General features: G+C 49.3%; 1 protein-coding gene across 1 annotated transcript in view; it reads right to left on the minus strand.

Annotated features, from left to right (window-relative positions):
• The window catches only part of LOC135553147 (NADPH oxidase 4), a 92663-nt gene that overhangs the window by 12084 nt on the left and 54588 nt on the right, over window positions 1–25991 (minus strand). Inside the window, 2 exon segments of the mRNA XM_064985292.1 lie at window positions 362–481; window positions 25297–25378. Coding sequence (XP_064841364.1) covers window positions 362–481; window positions 25297–25378 — 202 coding nt within the window.

The raw sequence follows: 25991 nt of genomic DNA on the forward strand, positions 1-25991 counted from the left end.
CAGACATACAGACAGACAGACAGACAGACAGACAGACAGACAGACAGACAGACAGACAGACAGACAGACAGACAGACAGACACACACACACAGACACACACACACACACACACACACACACACACACACACACACACACACAGACACAGACACAGACACAGACACAGACACACACACACACACACACACACACACACAGACACGCAGACAGACAGACAGACAGACAGACAGACAGACAGACAGACAGACAGACACACACACAGAAAGTACAGTGTGAGAATTTGGGCATTAAGAACATGTCAAAATATTCCCACCAATGGTAAACCAACAACCAACCATCTCTTGTTAGACAGCCACTCACAGCAGGGCGTGCAGAATGCAGGCGAATGGTGTGACTCCGATCCCACCCGCCACACACAGACTGACCTCGTAGTTAAACACCTCCTGTGACGAACTGCCAAACGGACCATCCACGTACAGCCTACACACAGAGAGGGAGGGTTACAATAGTGAGACAGTGACAAATTACACACCACTTGAGACAATTATGACAAGTGGCTTTCGTATGTTCACCTACATCCTTATGGTGGTCTATACTCTATATTCACCTACATCCTTGTGGTGGTCTATACTCTATGTTCACCTACATCCTTGTGGTGGTCTATACTCTATATTCACCTACATCCTTGTGGTGGTCTATACTCTATATTCACCTACATCCTTGTGGTGGTCTATACTCTATGTTCACCTACATCCTTGTGGTGGTCTATACTCTATCTTCACCTACATCATTGTGGTGGTCTATACTCTATATTCACCTACATCCTTGTGGTGGTCTATACTCTATGTTCACCTACATCCTTGTGGTGGTCTATACTCTATATTCACCTACATCCTTGTGGTGGTCTATACTCTATATTCACTTACATCCTTGTGGTGGTCTATACTCTATGTTGACCTACATCCTTGTGGTGGTCTATACTCTATATTCACCTACATCCTTGTGGTGGTCTATACTCTATATTCACTTACATCCTTGTGGTGGTCTATACTCTATGTTCACCTACATCCTTGTGGTGGTCTATACTCTATGTTCACCTACATCCTTGTGGTGGTCTATACTCTATATTCACTTACATCCTTGTGGTGGTCTATACTCTATGTTCACCTACATCCTTGTGGTGGTCTATACTCTATATTCACCTACATCCTTGTGGTGGTCTATACTCTATGTTCACCTACATCCTTGTGGTGGTCTATACTCTATGTTCACCTACATCCTTGTGGTGGTCTATCCTCTATATTCACCTACATCATATTCACCTACATCATTGTGGTGGTCTATCCAATTTGTAAGTCGCTCTGGATAAGAGCGTCTGCTAAATGACTTAAATGTATACTCTATGTTCACCTACATCATTGTGGTGGTCTATACTCGCAGGACCTCATTTACAGTGAATGAATCGTGAACTAGGACACACACACACACACTGTATATACACACACACTGTATACACACACACACACTGTATACACACACACACACACACACACACGCACGCACACACACACACACACACACACTCGGGATCTCGATGACTTCCTATAAGGTCAGGCAAACATAAACAAACAGGCAACATCCTGCATGACAGTCCCACAGCCTGACAGAAGGAGAGATCAGGGTGATAACCCCTTAAACAAATAAATATAATGGAGGGGGGATTCTCAGAGCTGATAAACACCCCCTAACCCTACAGCAGAGAGATAGATAGAGAGAGAGAAATAGAGATGGGAGGTGAGAGAGAGAGAGGAAGGAGATGGGAGGAAGAGTGAGAAGAGAAAGAAATGAGAAAGGGAAAAGGGAAGTCCAGAGATCAGGAACACACATCTCCCTCCATCTCCAAAGAGCAGGAACACACATCTCCCTCCATCTCCAAAGAGCAGGAACACACTTCTCCCTCCATCTCCAAAGAGCAGGAACACACTTCTCCCTCCATCTCCAAAGAGCAGGAACACACTTCTCCCTCCATCTCCAAAGATCAGGAACACACTTCTCCCTCCATCTCTAAAGAGCAGGAACACACTTCTCCCTCCATCTCCAAAGAGCAGGAACACACTTCTCCCTCCATCTCCAAAGATCAGGAACACACTTCTCCCTCCATCTCCAAAGATCAGGAACACACTTCTCCCTCCATCTCCAAAGAGCAGGAACACACTTCTCCCTCCATCTCTAAAGAGCAGGAACACACTTCTCCCTCCATCTCCAAAGAGCAGGAACACACTTCTCCCTCCATCTCCAAAGAGCAGGAACACACTTCTCCCTCCATCTCCAAAGAGCAGGAACACACTTCTCCCTCCATCTCCAAAGAGCAGGAACACACTTCTCCCTCCATCTCCAAAGAGCAGGAACACACTTCTCCCTCCATCTCCAAAGAGCAGGAACACACTTCTCCCTCCATCTCCAAAGAGCAGGAACACACTTCTCCCTCCATCTCCAAAGAGCAGGAACACACTTCTCCCTCCATCTCCAAAGAGCAGGAACACACTTCTCCCTCCATCTCCAAAGAGCAGGCACACACTTCTCCCTCCATCTCCAAAGAGCAGGAACACACTTCTCCCTCCATCTCCAAAGAGCAGGAACACACTTCTCCCTCCATCTCCAAAGAGCAGGAACACACTTCTCCCTCCATCTCCAAAGAGCAGGCACACACTTCTCCCTCCATCTCCAAAGAGCAGGAACACACTTCTCCCTCCATCTCCAAAGAGCAGGAACACACTTCTCCCTCCATCTCCAAAGAGCAGGCACACACTTCTCCCTCCATCTCCAAAGAGCAGGAACACACTTCTCCCTCCATCTCCAAAGAGCAGGAACACACTTCTCCCTCCATCTCCAAAGAGCAGGAACACACTTCTCCCTCCATCTCCAAAGAGCAGGAACACACTTCTCCCTCCATCTCCAAAGAGCAGGAACACACTTCTCCCTCCATCTCCAAAGAGCAGGAACACACTTCTCCCTCCATCTCCAAAGAGCAGGAACACACTTCCCCCTCATCTCTAAAGAGCAGGAACACACATCCCCCTTCATCTCTAGAGAGCAGGAACACACTTCCTCCTCCTTCATCTCTAGAGAGCAGGAACACACTTCCCCCTCCATCTCTCTATAGAGCAGGTACACACTTCCCCCTCATCTCTCGAGAGCAGGAACACACATCTCCCTCCTCCATCTCTAAAGAGCAGGAACACACTTCCCCCTTCATCTCCAGAGAGCAGGAACACACTTCCCCCTCCTCCATCTCTAGAGAGCAGGAACACACATCTCCCTCCTCCATCTCTAAAGAGCAGGAACACACTTCTCCCTCCTCCATCTCTAGAGAGCAGGAACACACTTCTCCCTCCTCCATCTCTAGAGAGCAGGAACACACTTCCCCTCCTTCATCTCTATAGAGCAGGAACACACTTCCCCCTCCTTCATCTCTATAGAGCAGGAACACACTTCCTCCTTCATCTCTATAGAGCAGGAACACACTTCCCCCTTCATCTCTAGAGAGCAGGAACACACTTCCTCCTCCTTCATCTCTATAGAGCAGGAACACACTTCCCCCTCCTTCATCTCTAGAGAGCAGGAACACACTTCTCCCTCCTCCATCTCTTGAGAGCAGGAACACACTTCCCCCTCCTTCATCTCTATAGAGCAGGAACACACTTCCCCCTCCTTCATCTCTATAGAGCAGGAACACACTTCCTCCTCCTTCATCTCCAGAGAGCAGGAACACACTTCTCCCTCTTCATCTCCATAGAGCAGGAACACACTTCTCCTCCTTCATCTCTATAGAGCAGGAACACACTTCTCCCTCCATCTCCAAAGAGCAGGAACACCTTCTCCCTCCATCTCTATAGAGCAGGAACACACTTCCCCCTCCTTCATCTCTATAGAGCAGGAACACACTTCCCCTCCTTCATCTCTATAGAGCAGGAACACACTTCCCCCTCCTTCATCTCTATAGAGCAGGAACACACTTCCCTCCTCCATCTCTAGAGAGCAGGAACACACTTCTCCTCCTTCATCTCTATAGAGCAGGAACACACTTCTCCCTCCATCTCCAAAGAGCAGGAACACACTTCTCCCTCCATCTCCAAAGAGCAGGAACACACTTCTCCCTCCATCTCCAAAGAGCAGGAACACACTTCTCCCTCCATCTCCAAAGAGCAGGAACACACTTCTCCCTCCATCTACAAAGAGCAGGAACACACTTCTCCCTCCATCTCCAAAGAGCAGGAACACACTTCTCCCTCCATCTCTAAAGAGCAAGAACACACTTCTCCCTCCATCTCCAAAGAGCAGGAACACACTTCTCCCTCCATCTCCAGAGATCAGGAACACACTTCTCCCTCCATCTCCAAAGAGCAGGAACACACTTCTCCCTCCATCTCCAAAGAGCAGGAACACACTTCTCCCTCCATCTCCAAAGAGCAGGAAGACACTTCTCCCTCCATCTCCAAAGAGCAGGAACACACTTCTCCCTCCATCTCCAAAGAGCAGGAACACACTTCTCCCTCCATCTCCAAAGAGCAGGAACACACTTCTCCCTCCATCTCCAAAGAGCAGGAACACACTTCCCCCTCATCTCTAGAGAGCAGGAACACACATCTCCCTTCATCTCTAGAGAGCAGGAACACACTTCCTCCTCCTTCATCTCTAGAGAGCAGGAACACACTTCCCCCTTCGTCTCCAGAGAGCAGGAACACACTTCCCCCTCCTCCATCTCTAGAGAGCAGGAACACACATCTCCCTCCTCCATCTCTAAAGAGCAGGAACACACTTCCCCTTCATCTCTATAGAGCAGGAACACACTTCCCCCTCATCTCTAGAGAGCAGGAACACACTTCTCCCTCCTCCATCTCCAAAGAGCAGGAACACACTTCTCCCTCCATCTCCAAAGAGCAGGAACACACTTCTCCCTCCATCTCCAAAGAGCAGGAACACACTTCTCCCTCCATCTCCAAAGAGCAGGAACACACTTCTCCCTCCATCTCCAAAGAGCAGGAACACACTTCTCCCTCCATCTCCAAAGAGCAGGAACACACTTCTCCCTCCATCTCCAAAGAGCAGGCACACACTTCTCCCTCCATCTCCAAAGAGCAGGAACACACTTCTCCCTCCATCTCCAAAGAGCAGGAACACACTTCTCCCTCCATCTCCAAAGAGCAGGAACACACTTCTCCCTCCATCTCCAAAGAGCAGGCACACACTTCTCCCTCCATCTCCAAAGAGCAGGAACACACTTCTCCCTCCATCTCCAAAGAGCAGGAACACACTTCTCCCTCCATCTCCAAAGAGCAGGCACACACTTCTCCCTCCATCTCCAAAGAGCAGGAACACACTTCTCCCTCCATCTCCAAAGAGCAGGAACACACTTCTCCCTCCATCTCCAAAGAGCAGGAACACACTTCTCCCTCCATCTCCAAAGAGCAGGAACACACTTCTCCCTCCATCTCCAAAGAGCAGGAACACGCTTCTCCCTCCATCTCCAAAGAGCAGGAACACACTTCTCCCTCCATCTCCAAAGAGCAGGAACACACTTCCCCCTCATCTCTAAAGAGCAGGAACACACATCTCCCTTCATCTCTAGAGAGCAGGAACACACTTCCTCCTCCTTCATCTCTAGAGAGCAGGAACACACTTCCCCCTCATCTCTCGAGAGCAGGTACACACTTCCCCCTCATCTCTCGAGAGCAGGAACACACATCTCCCTCCTCCATCTCTAAAGAGCAGGAACACACTTCCCCTTCATCTCCAGAGAGCAGGAACACACTTCCCCCTCCTCCATCTCTAGAGAGCAGGAACACACATCTCCCTCCTCCATCTCTAAAGAGCAGGAACACACTTCCCCCTCATCTCTAGAGAGCAGGAACACACTTCTCCTCCTCCATCTCTAGAGAGCAGGAACACACTTCCCCCTCCTTCATCTCTATAGAGCAGGAACACACTTACCCCTCCTTCATCTCTATAGAGCAGGAACACACTTCCTCCTTCATCTCTATAGAGCAGGAACACACTTCCCCCTTCATCTCTAGAGAGCAGGAACACACTTCCTCCTCCTTCATCTCTATAGAGCAGGAACACACTTCCCCCTCATCTCTAGAGAGCAGGAACACACTTCTCCCTCCTCCATCTCTTGAGAGCAGGAACACACTTCCCCCTCCTTCATCTCTATAGAGCAGGAACACACTTACCCCTCCTTCATCTCTATAGAGTAGGAACACACTTCCTCGTCCTTCATCTCCAGAGAGCAGGAACACACTTCCCCCTCCTTCATCTCTATAGAGCAGGAACACACGTCCTCCTCCTTCATCTCTATAGAGCAGGAACACACTTCCCCCTCCTTCATCTCTATAGAGCAGGAACACACTTCCCCCTCCTTCATCTCTATAGAGCAGGAACACACTTCCCCCTCCTTCATCTCTATAGAGCAGGAACACACTTCCCCCTCCTTCATCTCTATAGAGCAGGAACACACTTCCCCCTCCTCCATCTCTAGAGAGCAGGAACACACTTCCTCCTCCTTCATCTCTATAGAGCAGGAACACACTTCTCCCTCCATCTCCAAAGAGCAGGAACACACTTCTCGCTCCATCTCCAAAGAGCAGGAACACACTTCTCCCTCCATCTCCAAAGAGCAGGAACACACTTCTCCCTCCATCTCCAAAGAGCAGGAACACACTTCTCCTCCATCTACAAAGAGCAGGAACACACTTCTCCCTCCATCTCCAAAGAGCAGGAACACACTTCTCCCTCCATCTCTAAAGAGCAAGAACACACTTCTCCCTCCATCTCCAAAGAGCAGGAACACACTTCTCCCTCCATCTCCAGAGATCAGGAACACTTCTCCCTCCATCTCCAAAGAGCAGGAACACACTTCTCCCTCCATCTCCAAAGAGCAGGAACACACTTCTCCCTCCATCTCCAAAGAGCAGGAACACACTTCTCGCTCCATCTCCAAAGAGCAGGAACACACTTCTCCCTCCATCTCCAAAGAGCAGGAACACACTTCTCCCTCCATCTCCAAAGAGCAGGAACACACTTCTCCCTCCATCTCCAAAGAGCAGGAACACACTTCTCCCTCCATCTCTAAAGAGCAGGAACACACTTCTCCCTCCATCTCTAAAGAGCAGGAACACACTTCCCCCTCATCTCTAGAGAGCAGGAACACACATCTCCCTTCATCTCTAGAGAGCAGGAACACACTTCCTCCTCCTTCATCTCTAGAGAGCAGGAACACACTTCCCCTTCGTCTCCAGAGAGCAGGAACACACTTCCCCTCCTCCATCTCTAGAGAGCAGGAACACACATCTCCCTCCTCCATCTCTAAAGAGCAGGAACACACTTCCCCCTTCATCTCTATAGAGCAGGAACACACTTCCCCCTCATCTCTAGAGAGCAGGAACACACTTCTCCCTCCTCCATCTCTAGAGAGCAGGAACACACTTCCCCTCCTTCATCTCTATAGAGCAGGAACACACTTACCCCTCCTTCATCTCTATAGAGCAGGAACACACTTCCTCCTTCATCTCTATAGAGCAGGAACACACTTCCCCCTTCATCTCTAGAGAGCAGGAACACACTTCCTCCTCCTTCATTTCTATAGAGCAGGAACACACTTCCCCCTCATCTCTAGAGAGCAGGAACACACTTCTCCCTCCTCCATCTCTTGAGAGCAGGAACACACTTCCCCCTCCTTCATCTCTATAGAGCAGGAACACACTTACCCCTCCTTCATCTCTATAGAGCAGGAACACACTTCCTCGTCCTTCATCTCCAGAGAGCAGGAACACACTTCCCCCTCCTTCATCTCTATAGAGCAGGAACACACGTCCTCCTCCTTCATCTCTATAGAGCAGGAACACACTTCCCCCTCCTTCATCTCTATAGAGCAGGAACACACTTCCCCCTTCATCTCTAGAGAGCAGGAACACACTTCCTCCTCCTTCATCTCTATAGAGCAGGAACACACTTCCCCCTCATCTCTAGAGAGCAGGAACACACTTCTCCCTCCTCCATCTCTTGAGAGCAGGAACACACTTACCCCTCCTTCATCTCTATAGAGCAGGAACACACTTCCTTGTCCTTCATCTCCAGAGAGCAGGAACACACTTCCCCCTCCTTCATCTCTATAGAGCAGGAACACACGTCCTCCTCCTTCATCTCTATAGAGCAGGAACACACTTCCCCCTCCTTCATCACTAGAGAGCAGGAACACACATCTCCCTCCTCCATCTCTAAAGAGCAGGAACACACTTCCCCCTTCATCTCTATAGAGCAGGAACACACTTCCCCCTCATCTCTAGAGAGCAGGAACACACTTCTCCCTCCTCCATCTCCAAAGAGCAGGAACACACTTCTCCCTCCATCTCCAAAGAGCAGGAACACACTTCTCCCTCCATCTCCAAAGAGCAGGAACACACTTCCCCCTCATCTCTAAAGAGCAGGAACACACATCTCCCTTCATCTCTAGAGAGCAGGAACACACTTCCTCCTCCTTCATCTCTAGAGAGCAGGAACACACTTCCCCCTCATCTCTCGAGAGCAGGTACACACTTCCCCCTCATCTCTCGAGAGCAGGAACACACATCTCCCTCCTCCATCTCTAAAGAGCAGGAACACACTTCCCCCTTCATCTCCAGAGAGCAGGAACACACTTCCCCCTCCTCCATCTCTAGAGAGCAGGAACACACATCTCCCTCCTCCATCTCTAAAGAGCAGGAACACACTTCCCCCTCATCTCTAGAGAGCAGGAACACACTTCTCCCTCCTCCATCTCTAGAGAGCAGGAACACACTTCCCCCTCCTTCATCTCTATAGAGCAGGAACACACTTACCCCTCCTTCATCTCTATAGAGCAGGAACACACTTCCTCCTTCATCTCTATAGAGCAGGAACACACTTCCCCCTTCATCTCTAGAGAGCAGGAACACACTTCCTCCTCCTTCATCTCTATAGAGCAGGAACACACTTCCCCCTCATCTCTAGAGAGCAGGAACACACTTCTCCCTCCTCCATCTCTTGAGAGCAGGAACACACTTCCCCCTCCTTCATCTCTATAGAGCAGGAACACACTTACCCCTCCTTCATCTCTATAGAGCAGGAACACACTTCCTCGTCCTTCATCTCCAGAGAGCAGGAACACACTTCCCCCTCCTTCATCTCTATAGAGCAGGAACACACGTCCTCCTCCTTCATCTCTATAGAGCAGGAACACACTTCCCCCTCCTTCATCTCTATAGAGCAGGAACACACTTCCCCCTCCTTCATCTCTATAGAGCAGGAACACACTTCCCCCTCCTTCATCTCTATAGAGCAGGAACACACTTCCCCCTCCTTCATCTCTATAGAGCAGGAACACACTTCCCCCTCCTCCATCTCTAGAGAGCAGGAACACACTTCCTCCTCCTTCATCTCTATAGAGCAGGAACACACTTCTCCCTCCATCTCCAAAGAGCAGGAACACACTTCTCGCTCCATCTCCAAAGAGCAGGAACACACTTCTCCCTCCATCTCCAAAGAGCAGGAACACACTTCTCCCTCCATCTCCAAAGAGCAGGAACACACTTCTCCCTCCATCTACAAAGAGCAGGAACACACTTCTCCCTCCATCTCCAAAGAGCAGGAACACACTTCTCCCTCCATCTCTAAAGAGCAAGAACACACTTCTCCCTCCATCTCCAAAGAGCAGGAACACACTTCTCCCTCCATCTCCAGAGATCAGGAACACACTTCTCCCTCCATCTCCAAAGAGCAGGAACACACTTCTCCCTCCATCTCCAAAGAGCAGGAACACACTTCTCCCTCCATCTCCAAAGAGCAGGAAGACACTTCTCGCTCCATCTCCAAAGAGCAGGAACACACTTCTCCCTCCATCTCCAAAGAGCAGGAACACACTTCTCCCTCCATCTCCAAAGAGCAGGAACACACTTCTCCCTCCATCTCCAAAGAGCAGGAACACACTTCCCCCTCATCTCTAGAGAGCAGGAACACACATCTCCCTTCATCTCTAGAGAGCAGGAACACACTTCCTCCTCCTTCATCTCTAGAGAGCAGGAACACACTTCCCCTTCGTCTCCAGAGAGCAGGAACACACTTCCCCCTCCTCCATCTCTAGAGAGCAGGAACACACATCTCCCTCCTCCATCTCTAAAGAGCAGGAACACACTTCCCCCTTCATCTCTATAGAGCAGGAACACACTTCCCCCTCATCTCTAGAGAGCAGGAACACACTTCTCCCTCCTCCATCTCCAAAGAGCAGGAACACACTTCTCCCTCCATCTCCAAAGAGCAGGAACACACTTCTCCCTCCATCTCCAAAGAGCAGGAACACACTTCTCCCTCCATCTCCAAAGAGCAGGAACACACTTCTCCCTCCATCTCCAAAGAGCAGGAACACACTTCTCCCTCCATCTCCAAAGAGCAGGAACACACTTCTCCCTCCATCTCCAAAGAGCAGGCACACACTTCTCCCTCCATCTCCAAAGAGCAGGAACACACTTCTCCCTCCATCTCCAAAGAGCAGGAACACACTTCTCCCTCCATCTCCAAAGAGCAGGAACACACTTCTCCCTCCATCTCCAAAGAGCAGGCACACACTTCTCCCTCCATCTCCAAAGAGCAGGAACACACTTCTCCCTCCATCTCCAAAGAGCAGGAACACACTTCTCCCTCCATCTCCAAAGAGCAGGCACACACTTCTCCCTCCATCTCCAAAGAGCAGGAACACACTTCTCCCTCCATCTCCAAAGAGCAGGAACACACTTCTCCCTCCATCTCCAAAGAGCAGGAACACACTTCTCCCTCCATCTCCAAAGAGCAGGAACACACTTCTCCCTCCATCTCCAAAGAGCAGGAACACGCTTCTCCCTCCATCTCCAAAGAGCAGGAACACACTTCTCCCTCCATCTCCAAAGAGCAGGAACACACTTCCCCCTCATCTCTAAAGAGCAGGAACACACATCTCCCTTCATCTCTAGAGAGCAGGAACACACTTCCTCCTCCTTCATCTCTAGAGAGCAGGAACACACTTCCCCCTCATCTCTCGAGAGCAGGTACACACTTCCCCCTCATCTCTCGAGAGCAGGAACACACATCTCCCTCCTCCATCTCTAAAGAGCAGGAACACACTTCCCCTTCATCTCCAGAGAGCAGGAACACACTTCCCCCTCCTCCATCTCTAGAGAGCAGGAACACACATCTCCCTCCTCCATCTCTAAAGAGCAGGAACACACTTCCCCCTCATCTCTAGAGAGCAGGAACACACTTCTCCCTCCTCCATCTCTAGAGAGCAGGAACACACTTCCCCCTCCTTCATCTCTATAGAGCAGGAACACACTTACCCCTCCTTCATCTCTATAGAGCAGGAACACACTTCCTCCTTCATCTCTATAGAGCAGGAACACACTTCCCCCTTCATCTCTAGAGAGCAGGAACACACTTCCTCCTCCTTCATCTCTATAGAGCAGGAACACACTTCCCCCTCATCTCTAGAGAGCAGGAACACACTTCTCCCTCCTCCATCTCTTGAGAGCAGGAACACACTTCCCCCTCCTTCATCTCTATAGAGCAGGAACACACTTACCCCTCCTTCATCTCTATAGAGCAGGAACACACTTCCTCGTCCTTCATCTCCAGAGAGCAGGAACACACTTCCCCCTCCTTCATCTCTATAGAGCAGGAACACACGTCCTCCTCCTTCATCTCTATAGAGCAGGAACACACTTCCCCCTCCTTCATCTCTATAGAGCAGGAACACACTTCCCCCTCCTTCATCTCTATAGAGCAGGAACACACTTCCCCCTCCTTCATCTCTATAGAGCAGGAACACACTTCCCCCTCCTTCATCTCTATAGAGCAGGAACACACTTCCCCCTCCTCCATCTCTAGAGAGCAGGAACACACTTCCTCCTCCTTCATCTCTATAGAGCAGGAACACACTTCTCCCTCCATCTCCAAAGAGCAGGAACACACTTCTCGCTCCATCTCCAAAGAGCAGGAACACACTTCTCCCTCCATCTCCAAAGAGCAGGAACACACTTCTCCCTCCATCTCCAAAGAGCAGGAACACACTTCTCCCTCCATCTACAAAGAGCAGGAACACACTTCTCCCTCCATCTCCAAAGAGCAGGAACACACTTCTCCCTCCATCTCTAAAGAGCAAGAACACACTTCTCCCTCCATCTCCAAAGAGCAGGAACACACTTCTCCCTCCATCTCCAGAGATCAGGAACACTTCTCCCTCCATCTCCAAAGAGCAGGAACACACTTCTCCCTCCATCTCCAAAGAGCAGGAACACACTTCTCCCTCCATCTCCAAAGAGCAGGAACACACTTCTCGCTCCATCTCCAAAGAGCAGGAACACACTTCTCCCTCCATCTCCAAAGAGCAGGAACACACTTCTCCCTCCATCTCCAAAGAGCAGGAACACACTTCTCCCTCCATCTCCAAAGAGCAGGAACACACTTCTCCCTCCATCTCTAAAGAGCAGGAACACACTTCTCCCTCCATCTCTAAAGAGCAGGAACACACTTCCCCCTCATCTCTAGAGAGCAGGAACACACATCTCCCTTCATCTCTAGAGAGCAGGAACACACTTCCTCCTCCTTCATCTCTAGAGAGCAGGAACACACTTCCCCCTTCGTCTCCAGAGAGCAGGAACACACTTCCCCCTCCTCCATCTCTAGAGAGCAGGAACACACATCTCCCTCCTCCATCTCTAAAGAGCAGGAACACACTTCCCCCTTCATCTCTATAGAGCAGGAACACACTTCCCCCTCATCTCTAGAGAGCAGGAACACACTTCTCCCTCCTCCATCTCTAGAGAGCAGGAACACACTTCCCCCTCCTTCATCTCTATAGAGCAGGAACACACTTACCCCTCCTTCATCTCTATAGAGCAGGAACACACTTCCTCCTTCATCTCTATAGAGCAGGAACACACTTCCCCCTTCATCTCTAGAGAGCAGGAACACACTTCCTCCTCCTTCATTTCTATAGAGCAGGAACACACTTCCCCCTCATCTCTAGAGAGCAGGAACACACTTCTCCCTCCTCCATCTCTTGAGAGCAGGAACACACTTCCCCCTCCTTCATCTCTATAGAGCAGGAACACACTTACCCCTCCTTCATCTCTATAGAGCAGGAACACACTTCCTCGTCCTTCATCTCCAGAGAGCAGGAACACACTTCCCCCTCCTTCATCTCTATAGAGCAGGAACACACGTCCTCCTCCTTCATCTCTATAGAGCAGGAACACACTTCCCCCTCCTTCATCTCTATAGAGCAGGAACACACTTCCCCCTTCATCTCTAGAGAGCAGGAACACACTTCCTCCTCCTTCATCTCTATAGAGCAGGAACACACTTCCCCCTCATCTCTAGAGAGCAGGAACACACTTCTCCCTCCTCCATCTCTTGAGAGCAGGAACACACTTACCCCTCCTTCATCTCTATAGAGCAGGAACACACTTCCTTGTCCTTCATCTCCAGAGAGCAGGAACACACTTCCCCCTCCTTCATCTCTATAGAGCAGGAACACACGTCCTCCTCCTTCATCTCTATAGAGCAGGAACACACTTCCCCCTCCTTCATCTCTATAGAGCAGGAACACACTTCCCCCTCCTTCATCTCTATAGAGCAGGAACACACTTCCCCCTCCTTCATCTCTATAGAGCAGGAACACACTTCCCCCTCCTTCATCTCTATAGAGCAGGAACACACTTCCCCCTCCTCCATCTCTAGAGAGCAGGAACACACTTCCTCCTCCTTCATCTCTATAGAGCAGGAACACACTTCTCCCTCCATCTCCAAAGAGCAGGAACACACTTCTCGCTCCATCTCCAAAGAGCAGGAACACACTTCTCCCTCCATCTCCAAAGAGCAGGAACACACTTCTCCCTCCATCTCCAAAGAGCAGGAACACACTTCTCCCTCCATCTACAAAGAGCAGGAACACACTTCTCCCTCCATCTCCAAAGAGCAGGAACACACTTCTCCCTCCATCTCTAAAGAGCAAGAACACACTTCTCCCTCCATCTCCAAAGAGCAGGAACACACTTCTCCCTCCATCTCCAAAGAGCAGGAACACACTTCTCCCTCCATCTCCAAAGAGCAGGAACACACTTCTCCCTCCATCTCCAAAGAGCAGGAACACACTTCTCCCTCCATCTCTAAAGAGCAGGAACACACTTCTCCCTCCATCTCTAAAGAGCAGGAACACACTTCCCCCTCATCTCTAGAGAGCAGGAACACACATCTCCCTTCATCTCTAGAGAGCAGGAACACACTTCCTCCTCCTTCATCTCTAGAGAGCAGGAACACACTTCCCCCTTCGTCTCCAGAGAGCAGGAACACACTTCCCCCTCCTCCATCTCTAGAGAGCAGGAACACACATCTCCCTCCTCCATCTCTAAAGAGCAGGAACACACTTCCCCCTTCATCTCTATAGAGCAGGAACACACTTCCCCCTCATCTCTAGAGAGCAGGAACACACTTCTCCCTCCTCCATCTCTAGAGAGCAGGTACACACTTCCCCCTCCTTCATCTCTATAGAGCAGGAACACACTTACCCCTCCTTCATCTCTATAGAGCAGGAACACACTTCCTCCTTCATCTCTATAGAGCAGGAACACACTTCCCCCTTCATCTCTAGAGAGCAGGAACACACTTCCTCCTCCTTCATTTCTATAGAGCAGGAACACACTTCCCCCTCATCTCTAGAGAGCAGGAACACACTTCTCCCTCCTCCATCTCTTGAGAGCAGGAACACACTTCCCCCTCCTTCATCTCTATAGAGCAGGAACACACTTACCCCTCCTTCATCTCTATAGAGCAGGAACACACTTCCTTGTCCTTCATCTCCAGAGAGCAGGAACACACTTCCCCCTCCTTCATCTCTATAGAGCAGGAACACACGTCCTCCTCCTTCATCTCTATAGAGCAGGAACACACTTCCCCCTCCTTCATCTCTATAGAGCAGGAACACACTTCCCCCTCCTTCATCTCTATAGAGCAGGAACACACTTCCCCCTCCTTCATCTCTATAGAGCAGGAACACACTTCCCCCTCCTTCATCTCTATAGAGCAGGAACACACTTCCCCCTCCTCCATCTCTAGAGAGCAGGAACACACTTCCTCCTCCTTCATCTCTATAGAGCAGGAACACACTTCTCCCTCCATCTCCAAAGAGCAGGAACACACTTCTCGCTCCATCTCCAAAGAGCAGGAACACACTTCTCCCTCCATCTCCAAAGAGCAGGAACACACTTCTCCCTCCATCTCCAAAGAGCAGGAACACACTTCTCCCTCCATCTACAAAGAGCAGGAACACACTTCTCCCTCCATCTCCAAAGAGCAGGAACACACTTCTCCCTCCATCTCTAAAGAGCAAGAACACACTTCTCCCTCCATCTCCAAAGAGCAGGAACACACTTCTCCCTCCATCTCCAGAGATCAGGAACACACTTCTCCCTCCATCTCCAAAGAGCAGGAACACACTTCTCCCTCCATCTCCAAAGAGCAGGAACACACTTCTCCCTCCATCTCCAAAGAGCAGGAACACACTTCTCGCTCCATCTCCAAAGAGCAGGAACACACTTCTCCCTCCATCTCCAAAGAGCAGGAACACACTTCTCCCTCCATCTCCAAAGAGCAGGAACACACTTCTCCCTCCATCTCCAAAGAGCAGGAACACACTTCTCCCTCCATCTCTAAAGAGCAGGAACACACTTCTCCCTCCATCTCTAAAGAGCAGGAACACACTTCCCCCTCATCTCTAGAGAGCAGGAACACACATCTCCCTTCATCTCTAGAGAGCAGGAACACACTTCCTCCTCCTTCATCTCTAGAGAGCAGGAACACACTTCCCCCTTCGTCTCCAGAGAGCAGGAACACACTTCCCCCTCCTCCATCTCTAGAGAGCAGGAACACACATCTCCCTCCTCCATCTCTAAAGAGCAGGAACACACTTCCCCCTTCATCTCTATAGAGCAGGAACACACTTCCCCCTCATCTCTAGAGAGCAGGAACACACTTCTCCCTCCTCCATCTCTAGAGAGCAGGAACACACTTCCCCCTCCTTCATCTCTATAGAGCAGGAACACACTTACCCCTCCTTCATCTCTATAGAGCAGGAACACACTTCCTCCTTCATCTCTATAGAGCAGGAACACACTTCCCCCTTCATCTCTAGAGAGCAGGAACACACTTCCTCCTCCTTCATTTCTATAGAGCAGGAACACACTTCCCCCTCATCTCTAGAGAGCAGGAACACACTTCTCCCTCCTCCATCTCTTGAGAGCAGGAACACACTTCCCCCTCCTTCATCTCTATAGAGCAGGAACACACTTACCCCTCCTTCATCTCTATAGAGCAGGAACACACTTCCTCGTCCTTCATCTCCAGAGAGCAGGAACACACTTCCCCCTCCTTCATCTCTATAGAGCAGGAACACACGTCCTCCTCCTTCATCTCTATAGAGCAGGAACACACTTCCCCCTCCTTCATCTCTATAGAGCAGGAACACACTTCCCCTTCATCTCTAGAGAGCAGGAACACACTTCCTCCTCCTTCATCTCTATAGAGCAGGAACACACTTCCCCCTCATCTCTAGAGAGCAGGAACACACTTCTCCCTCCTCCATCTCTTGAGAGCAGGAACACACTTACCCCTCCTTCATCTCTATAGAGCAGGAACACACTTCCTTGTCCTTCATCTCCAGAGAGCAGGAACACACTTCCCCCTCCTTCATCTCTATAGAGCAGGAACACACGTCCTCCTCCTTCATCTCTATAGAGCAGGAACACACTTCCCCCTCCTTCATCTCTATAGAGCAGGAACACACTTCCCCCTCCTTCATCTCTATAGAGCAGGAACACACTTCCCCCTCCTTCATCTCTATAGAGCAGGAACACACTTCCCCCTCCTTCATCTCTATAGAGCAGGAACACACTTCCCCCTCCTCCATCTCTAGAGAGCAGGAACACACTTCCTCCTCCTTCATCTCTATAGAGCAGGAACACACTTCTCCCTCCATCTCCAAAGAGCAGGAACACACTTCTCGCTCCATCTCCAAAGAGCAGGAACACACTTCTCCCTCCATCTCCAAAGAGCAGGAACACACTTCTCCCTCCATCTCCAAAGAGCAGGAACACACTTCTCCCTCCATCTACAAAGAGCAGGAACACACTTCTCCCTCCATCTCCAAAGAGCAGGAACACACTTCTCCCTCCATCTCTAAAGAGCAAGAACACACTTCTCCCTCCATCTCCAAAGAGCAGGAACACACTTCTCCCTCCATCTCCAAAGAGCAGGAACACACTTCTCCCTCCATCTCCAAAGAGCAGGAACACACTTCTCCCTCCATCTCCAAAGAGCAGGAACACACTTCTCCCTCCATCTCTAAAGAGCAGGAACACACTTCTCCCTCCATCTCTAAAGAGCAGGAACACACTTCCCCCTCATCTCTAGAGAGCAGGAACACACATCTCCCTTCATCTCTAGAGAGCAGGAACACACTTCCTCCTCCTTCATCTCTAGAGAGCAGGAACACACTTCCCCCTTCGTCTCCAGAGAGCAGGAACACACTTCCCCTCCTCCATCTCTAGAGAGCAGGAACACACATCTCCCTCCTCCATCTCTAAAGAGCAGGAACACACTTCCCCCTTCATCTCTATAGAGCAGGAACACACTTCCCCCTCATCTCTAGAGAGCAGGAACACACTTCTCCCTCCTCCATCTCTAGAGAGCAGGAACACACTTCCCCCTCCTTCATCTCTATAGAGCAGGAACACACTTACCCCTCCTTCATCTCTATAGAGCAGGAACACACTTCCTCCTTCATCTCTATAGAGCAGGAACACACTTCCCCCTTCATCTCTAGAGAGCAGGAACACACTTCCTCCTCCTTCATTTCTATAGAGCAGGAACACACTTCCCCCTCATCTCTAGAGAGCAGGAACACACTTCTCCCTCCTCCATCTCTTGAGAGCAGGAACACACTTCCCCCTCCTTCATCTCTATAGAGCAGGAACACACTTACCCCTCCTTCATCTCTATAGAGCAGGAACACACTTCCTTGTCCTTCATCTCCAGAGAGCAGGAACACACTTCCCCTCCTTCATCTCTATAGAGCAGGAACACACGTCCTCCTCCTTCATCTCTATAGAGCAGGAACACACTTCCCCCTCCTTCATCTCTATAGAGCAGGAACACACTTCCCCCTCCTTCATCTCTATAGAGCAGGAACACACTTCCCCCTCCTTCATCTCTATAGAGCAGGAACACACTTCCCCCTCCTTCATCTCTATAGAGCAGGAACACACTTCCCCCTCCTCCATCTCTAGAGAGCAGGAACACACTTCCTCCTCCTTCATCTCTATAGAGCAGGAACACACTTCTCCCTCCATCTCCAAAGAGCAGGAACACACTTCTCGCTCCATCTCCAAAGAGCAGGAACACACTTCTCCCTCCATCTCCAAAGAGCAGGAACACACTTCTCCCTCCATCTCCAAAGAGCAGGAACACACTTCTCCCTCCATCTACAAAGAGCAGGAACACACTTCTCCCTCCATCTCCAAAGAGCAGGAACACACTTCTCCCTCCATCTCTAAAGAGCAAGAACACACTTCTCCCTCCATCTCCAAAGAGCAGGAACACACTTCTCCCTCCATCTCCAGAGATCAGGAACACACTTCTCCCTCCATCTCCAAAGAGCAGGAACACACTTCTCCCTCCATCTCCAAAGAGCAGGAACACACTTCTCCCTCCATCTCCAAAGAGCAGGAACACACTTCTCGCTCCATCTCCAAAGAGCAGGAACACACTTCTCCCTCCATCTCCAAAGAGCAGGAACACACTTCTCCCTCTATCTCCAAAGAGCAGGAACACACTTCTCCCTCCATCTCCAAAGAGCAGGAACACACTTCTCCCTCCATCTCCAAAGAGCAGGAACACACTTCTCCTATCTCCAAAGAGCAGGAACACACTTCTCCCTCCATCTCCAAAGAGCAGGAACACACTTCTCCCTCCATCTCCAAAGAGCAGGAACACACTTCTCCCTCCATCTCCAAAGAGCAGGAACACACTTCTCCCTCCATCTCTAAAGAGCAGGAACACACTTCTCCCTCCATCTCTAAAGAGCAGGAACACACTTCCCCCTCATCTCTAGAGAGCAGGAACACACATCTCCCTTCATCTCTCGAGAGCAGGAACACACTTCCTCCTCCTTCATCTCTAGAGAGCAGGAACACACTTCCCCCTTCGTCTCCAGAGAGCAGGAACACACTTCCCCCTCCTCCATCTCTAGAGAGCAGGAACACACATCTCCCTCCTCCATCTCTAAAGAGCAGGAACACACTTCCCCTTCATCTCTATAGAGCAGGAACACACTTCCCCCTCATCTCTAGAGAGCAGGAACACACTTCTCCCTCCTCCATCTCTAGAGAGCAGGAACACACTTCCCCCTCCTTCATCTCTATAGAGCAGGAACACACTTACCCCTCCTTCATCTCTATAGAGCAGGAACACACTTCCTCCTTCATCTCTATAGAGCAGGAACACACTTCCCCCTTCATCTCTAGAGAGCAGGAACACACTTCCTCCTCCTTCATTTCTATAGAGCAGGAACACACTTCCCCCTCATCTCTAGAGAGCAGGAACACACTTCTCCCTCCTCCATCTCTTGAGAGCAGGAACACACTTCCCCCTCCTTCATCTCTATAGAGCAGGAACACACTTACCCCTCCTTCATCTCTATAGAGCAGGAACACACTTCCTTGTCCTTCATCTCCAGAGAGCAGGAACACACTTCCCCCTCCTTCATCTCTATAGAGCAGGAACACACGTCCTCCTCCTTCATCTCTATAGAGCAGGAACACACTTCCCCCTCCTTCATCTCTATAGAGCAGGAACACACTTCCCCCTCCTTCATCTCTATAGAGCAGGAACACACTTCCCCTCCTTCATCTCTATAGAGCAGGAACACACTTCCCCCTCCTTCATCTCTATAGAGCAGGAACACACTTCCCCCTCCTCCATCTCTAGAGAGCAGGAACACACTTCCTCCTCCTTCATCTCTATAGAGCAGGAACACACTTCTCCCTCCATCTCCAAAGAGCAGGAACACACTTCTCGCTCCATCTCCAAAGAGCAGGAACACACTTCTCCCTCCATCTCCAAAGAGCAGGAACACACTTCTCCCTCCATCTCCAAAGAGCAGGAACACACTTCTCCCTCCATCTACAAAGAGCAGGAACACACTTCTCCCTCCATCTCCAAAGAGCAGGAACACACTTCTCCCTCCATCTCTAAAGAGCAAGAACACACTTCTCCCTCCATCTCCAAAGTGCAGGAACACACTTCTCCCTCCATCTCCAGAGATCAGGAACACACTTCTCCCTCCATCTCCAAAGAGCAGGAACACACTTCTCCCTCCATCTCCAAAGAGCAGGAACACACTTCTCCCTCCATCTCCAAAGAGCAGGAACACACTTCTCGCTCCATCTCCAAAGAGCAGGAACACACTTCTCCCTCCATCTCCAAAGAGCAGGAACACACTTCTCCCTCTATCTCCAAAGAGCAGGAACACACTTCTCCCTCCATCTCCAAAGAGCAGGAACACACTTCTCCCTCCATCTCTAAAGAGCAGGAACACACTTCCCCTCATCTCCAAAGAGCAGGAACACACTTCCCCCTCATCTCTAGAGAGCAGGAACACACATCTCCCTTCATCTCTAGAGAGCAGGAACACACTTCCTCCTCCTTCATCTCTAGAGAGCAGGAACACACTTCCCCCTCATCTCTCGAGAGCAGGAACACACATCTCCCTCCTCCATCTCTAAAGAGCAGGAACACACTTCCCCCTTCGTCTCCAGAGAGCAGGAACACACTTCCCCCTCCTCCATCTCTAGAGAGCAGGAACACACATCTCCCTCCTCCATCTCTAAAGAGCAGGAACACACTTCCCCCTTCATCTCTATAGAGCAGGAACACACTTCCCCCTTCATCTCTAGAGAGCAGGAACACACTTCCTCCTCCTTCATCTCTATAGAGCAGGAACACACTTCCCCCTCATCTCTAGAGAGCAGGAACACACTTCTCCCTCCTCCATCTCTAGAGAGCAGGAACACACTTCCCCCTCCTTCATCTCTATAGAGCAGGAACACACTTACCCCTCCTTCATCTCTATAGAGCAGGAACACACGTCCTCCTCCTTCATCTCTATAGAGCAGGAACACACTTCCCCCTCCTTCATCTCTATAGAGCAGGAACACACGTCCTCCTCCTTCATCTCTATAGAGCAGGAACACACTTCCCCCTCCTTCATCTCTATAGAGCAGGAACACACTTCCCCCTCCTTCATCTCTATAGAGCAGGAACACACTTCCCCCTCCATCTCTAGAGAGCAGGAACACACTTCCCCCTCCTTCATCTCTATAGAGCAGGAACACACTTCCCCCTCCTCCATCTCTAGAGAGCAGGAACACACTTCCTCCTCCTTCATCTCTATAGAGCAGGAACACACTTCTCCCTCCTCCATCTCTAGAGAGCAGGAACACACTTCCCCCTCCTTCATCTCTATAGAGCAGGAACACACTTCTCCCTCCTCCATCTCTAGAGAGCAGGAACACACTTCCTCCTCCTTCATCTCTATAGAGCAGGAACACACTTCCTTCTTCTTCATCTCTAGAGAGCAGGAACACACTTCCTTCTTCTTCATCTCTAGAGAGCACAAACACACTTCCTTCTTCTTCATCTCTAGAGAGCAGGAACACACTTCATCCTCCTTCATCGCTTGAGAGCAGGAACAAACTCCCCCCTCCTTGCGGGGGTCTACAATTTTTTTCTGATGTCTTGGCTGATTTCTTTTGATTTTCCCATGATGTCAAGAAAAGAGGCACTGAGTTTGAAGGTAGGCCTTGAAAGTCATCGACAGGTACACCTCCAATTGACTCAAATGATTTCAATTAGCCTATCAGAAGCTTCTAAAGCCATGACATAATTTTCTGACATTTTCCAAGCTGTTTAATTAAAGGCACAGTCAACTTAGTGTATGTAAACTTCTGACCCACTGGAATTGTGATACAGTGAATTATCAGTGAAAAAATCTGTCTGTAAACAATAGTTGGAAAAATTACTTGTCATGCACAAAGTAGATGTCCTAACCGACTTGCCAAAACTATAGTTTGTTAACAAGAAATTTATGGAGCGGTTGAAAAACGAGTTTTAATGACTCCAACCTAAGTGAATGTAAACTTCTGACTTCGACTATAAATCCTTGTGGTGGTCTATATTCTATGTTCACCTACATCCTTGTGGTGGTCTATACTCTATGCTCACCTACCTCCTTGTGGTGGTCTATACTCTATGTTCACCTACATCCTTGTGGTGGTCTATACTCTATGCTCACCTACCTCCTTGTGGTGGTCTATACTCTATGTTCACCTACATCCTTGTGGTGGTCTATACTCTATATTCACTTACATCCTTGTGGTGGTATATACTCTATATTCACCTACCTCCTTGTGGTGGTCTATACTCTATGTTCACCTACATCCTTGTGGTGGTCTATACTCTATGTTCACCTACATCCTTGTGGTGGTCTATACTCTATATTCACCTACATCCTTGTGGTGGTCTATACTCTATGTTCACCTACATCCTTGTGATGGTCTATACTCTATATTCACCTACATCCTTGTGGTGGTCTATACTCTATATTTACCTACATCCTTGTGGTGGTCTATACTCTATATTCACCTACATCCTTGTGGTGGTCTATACTCTATATTCACCTACATCCTTGTGGTGGTCTATACTCTATGTTCACCTACATCCTTGTGGTGGTCTATACTCTATGCTCACCTACATCCTTGTGGTGGTCTATACTCTATATTCACCTACATCCTTGTGGTGGTCTATACTCTATGCTCACCTACATCCTTGTGGTGGTCTATACTCTATGCTCACCTACATCCTTGTGGTGGTCTATACTCTATATTCACCTACATCCTTGTGGTGGTCTATACTCTATGCTCACCTACCTCCTTGTGGTGGTCTATACTCTAAGTTCACCTACATCCTTGTGGTGGTCTATACTCTATGCTCACCTACCTCCTTGTGGTGGTCTATACTCTATGTTCACCTACATCCTTGTGGTGGTCTATACTCTATGCTCACCTACCTCCTTGTGGTGGTCTATACTCTATGTTCACCTACATCCTTGTGGTGGTCTATACTCTATGCTCACCTACCTCCTTGTGGTGGTCTATACTCTATATTCACCTACTTCCTTGTGGTGGTCTATACTCTATGCTCACCTACATCCTTGTGGTGGTCTATACTCTATGCTCACCTACATCCTTGTGGTGGTCTATACTCAATGTTCACCTACATCCTTGTGGTGGTCTATACTCTATGTTCACCTACATCCTTGTGGTGGTCTATACTCTATGCTCACCTACCTCCTTGTGGTGGTCTATACTCTATGCTCACCTACATCCTTGTGGTGGTCTATACTCAATGTTCACCTACATCCTTGTGGTGGTCTATACTCTATATTCACCTACATCCTTGTGGTGGTCTATACTCTATATTCACCTACATCCTTGTGGTGGTCTATACTCTATATTCACCTACATCCTTGTGGTGGTCTATACTCTATATTCACCTACATCCTTGTGGTGGTCTATACTCTATATTCACCTACATCCTTGTGGTGGTCTATACTCTATATTCACCTACATCATTGTGGTGGTCTATACTCTATGTTCACCTACATCCTTGTGGTGGTCTATACCCTATATTCACCTACATCTTTGTGGTGGTCTATACTCTATATTCACCTACATCCTTGTGGTGGTCTATACTCTATATTCATCTACATCCTTGTGGTGGTCTATACTCTATATTCACCTACATCATTGTGGTGGTCTATACTCTATATTCATCTACATCCTTGTGGTGGTCTATACTCGCAGGACCTCATTTATAGTAAATGAATCGTAAACTAGGACACACACACACACACACTGTATATACACACACACTGTATATACACACACACTGTATACACACACTCACACACACACACACACACACACACACACACACACACACACACACACACACACACACACACGGGATCCCGATGACTTCCTATAAGGTCAGGCAAACATAAACAAACAGGCAACATCCTGCATGACAGTCCCACAGCCTGACAGAAGGAGAGATCAGGGTGATAACCCCTTAAACAAATAAATATAATGGAGGGGGGATTCTCAGAGCTGATAAACACCCCCTAACCCTACAGCAGAGAGATAGATAGAGAGAGAGAAATAGAGATGGGAGGTGAGAGAGAGGAAGGAGATGGGAGGAAGAGAGAGAAGAAAGAAAGAAAAACAAGAGGAGAATGAGAAAGGGAAAACAGTCTAGAGAGCACACACACACACCTGTGACGATGACAACCTGGACCAGGTTGTTTGGTCAGGTGGGGGATGCTATCACAAGTGCAGATCCCAACTAAGCACAGCCCACAGACCAAAAAAATCTATGAGCCTCACACACACAGACACATAAACATACATCAGGAAGGGTGTGAGGGCAGGGGTCAGAGGGTCATAAACTTTGCCCCTGTGTGATTCTGAGCCTTCATGGGAAATCATGTCAGCTGCATTACTGAGGTAAGACAAGAGATATAGTGGTGTGTGTGCATTGGCGTGTGTGTGTGTGTGTGTGTGTGTGTGTGTGTGTGTGTGTGTGTGTGTGTGTGTGTGTGTGTGTGTGTGTGTGTGTGTGTGTGTGTGTGTGTGTGTGTGTGTGTGTGTGTGTGTGTGTGTGTGTGACTGTGTGTTCCTAGATAGAGTCCCTCTATCCCCACCCCCTCTCACTCTCTGAATTCTGACCTCTCTCTCTCAAAGCTGACACCCCCTGAGTTCACAATGACTTACCAAGGTCTACTAGCACACTATACTACTTCTACCACACACACATGCCTACACTCTTAGAAAATGGTTCCATAAGGGTTCTTCAGCTGTCCCCATAGGGTAACCTTTTTTGGTTCCAGGTAGAATCCTTTTGGGTTCCATGTTGACAGGGTTCTACATAGAACTGAAAAGGATTCTACCTGGAACCGATAAAGTTTCCTTAACGGGTTCTCCTATTGGGACAGCTGAAGAACCCTTTTAGGTTCTAGATAGCACCTTTGATTTCTAGGAATGTAGGCACTCACGCCCACACACTCACAGGGGCAAACCTACTTTGGGTATCTCCTCTGTTGCACCATGGGTAGGATCTCTGACTCGGCTCCCGGATCAGGAAGCAATAGCTCTGTAAAACGTTCTGAAAAAGAGAGGAATGAGACAAAAGAAAAAACATGGAGGTGGAGGAGGAGAGTGAAGGAAAAGGAGAACAGACACGACAAGGCATGAGACGAGAGGGGGAGAACAGACACGACAAGGCATGAGACGAGAGGGGGAGAACAGACACGACAAGGCATGAGACGAGAGGGGGAGAACAGACAGGACAAGGCATGAGACGAGAGGGGGAGAACAGACACGACAAGGCAGAGGGGGAGAACAGACAGGACAAGGCATGAGACGAGGGGGAGAACACACAGGTTGAAAGGTTGTATGGGGAGACTGGCTATTCTGTAGCTTGTTTGGGGGTGGTAGACTACAGACTGGAGCTTGGGGTTGTGGTAGGACTGGAGTACAGTAGCATGAGGAATGGCTGAGTAGCTTGTAGGGGTTGTGGTAGAAGCAGACTGTAGCTTGTTTGGGGTTGTGGTAGGACAGCTGAGAGGTATGGGGTTGTGGAGGACAGACTGTAGCTTGACAAGGACAGCTGAGAGCTTGTAGTGGTAGGACCAGCAGTACTGTAGCTTGTTTGGGGTTGTGGTAGGACTGGCTGTACTGTAGCTTGTATGGGGTTGTGGTAGGACTAGCTGACTGTA

The sequence above is a fragment of the Oncorhynchus masou genome, chromosome 13 (assembly GCF_036934945.1).
Source record: "Oncorhynchus masou masou isolate Uvic2021 chromosome 13, UVic_Omas_1.1, whole genome shotgun sequence".
Classification (NCBI taxonomy): Eukaryota; Metazoa; Chordata; class Actinopteri; order Salmoniformes; family Salmonidae; genus Oncorhynchus; species Oncorhynchus masou.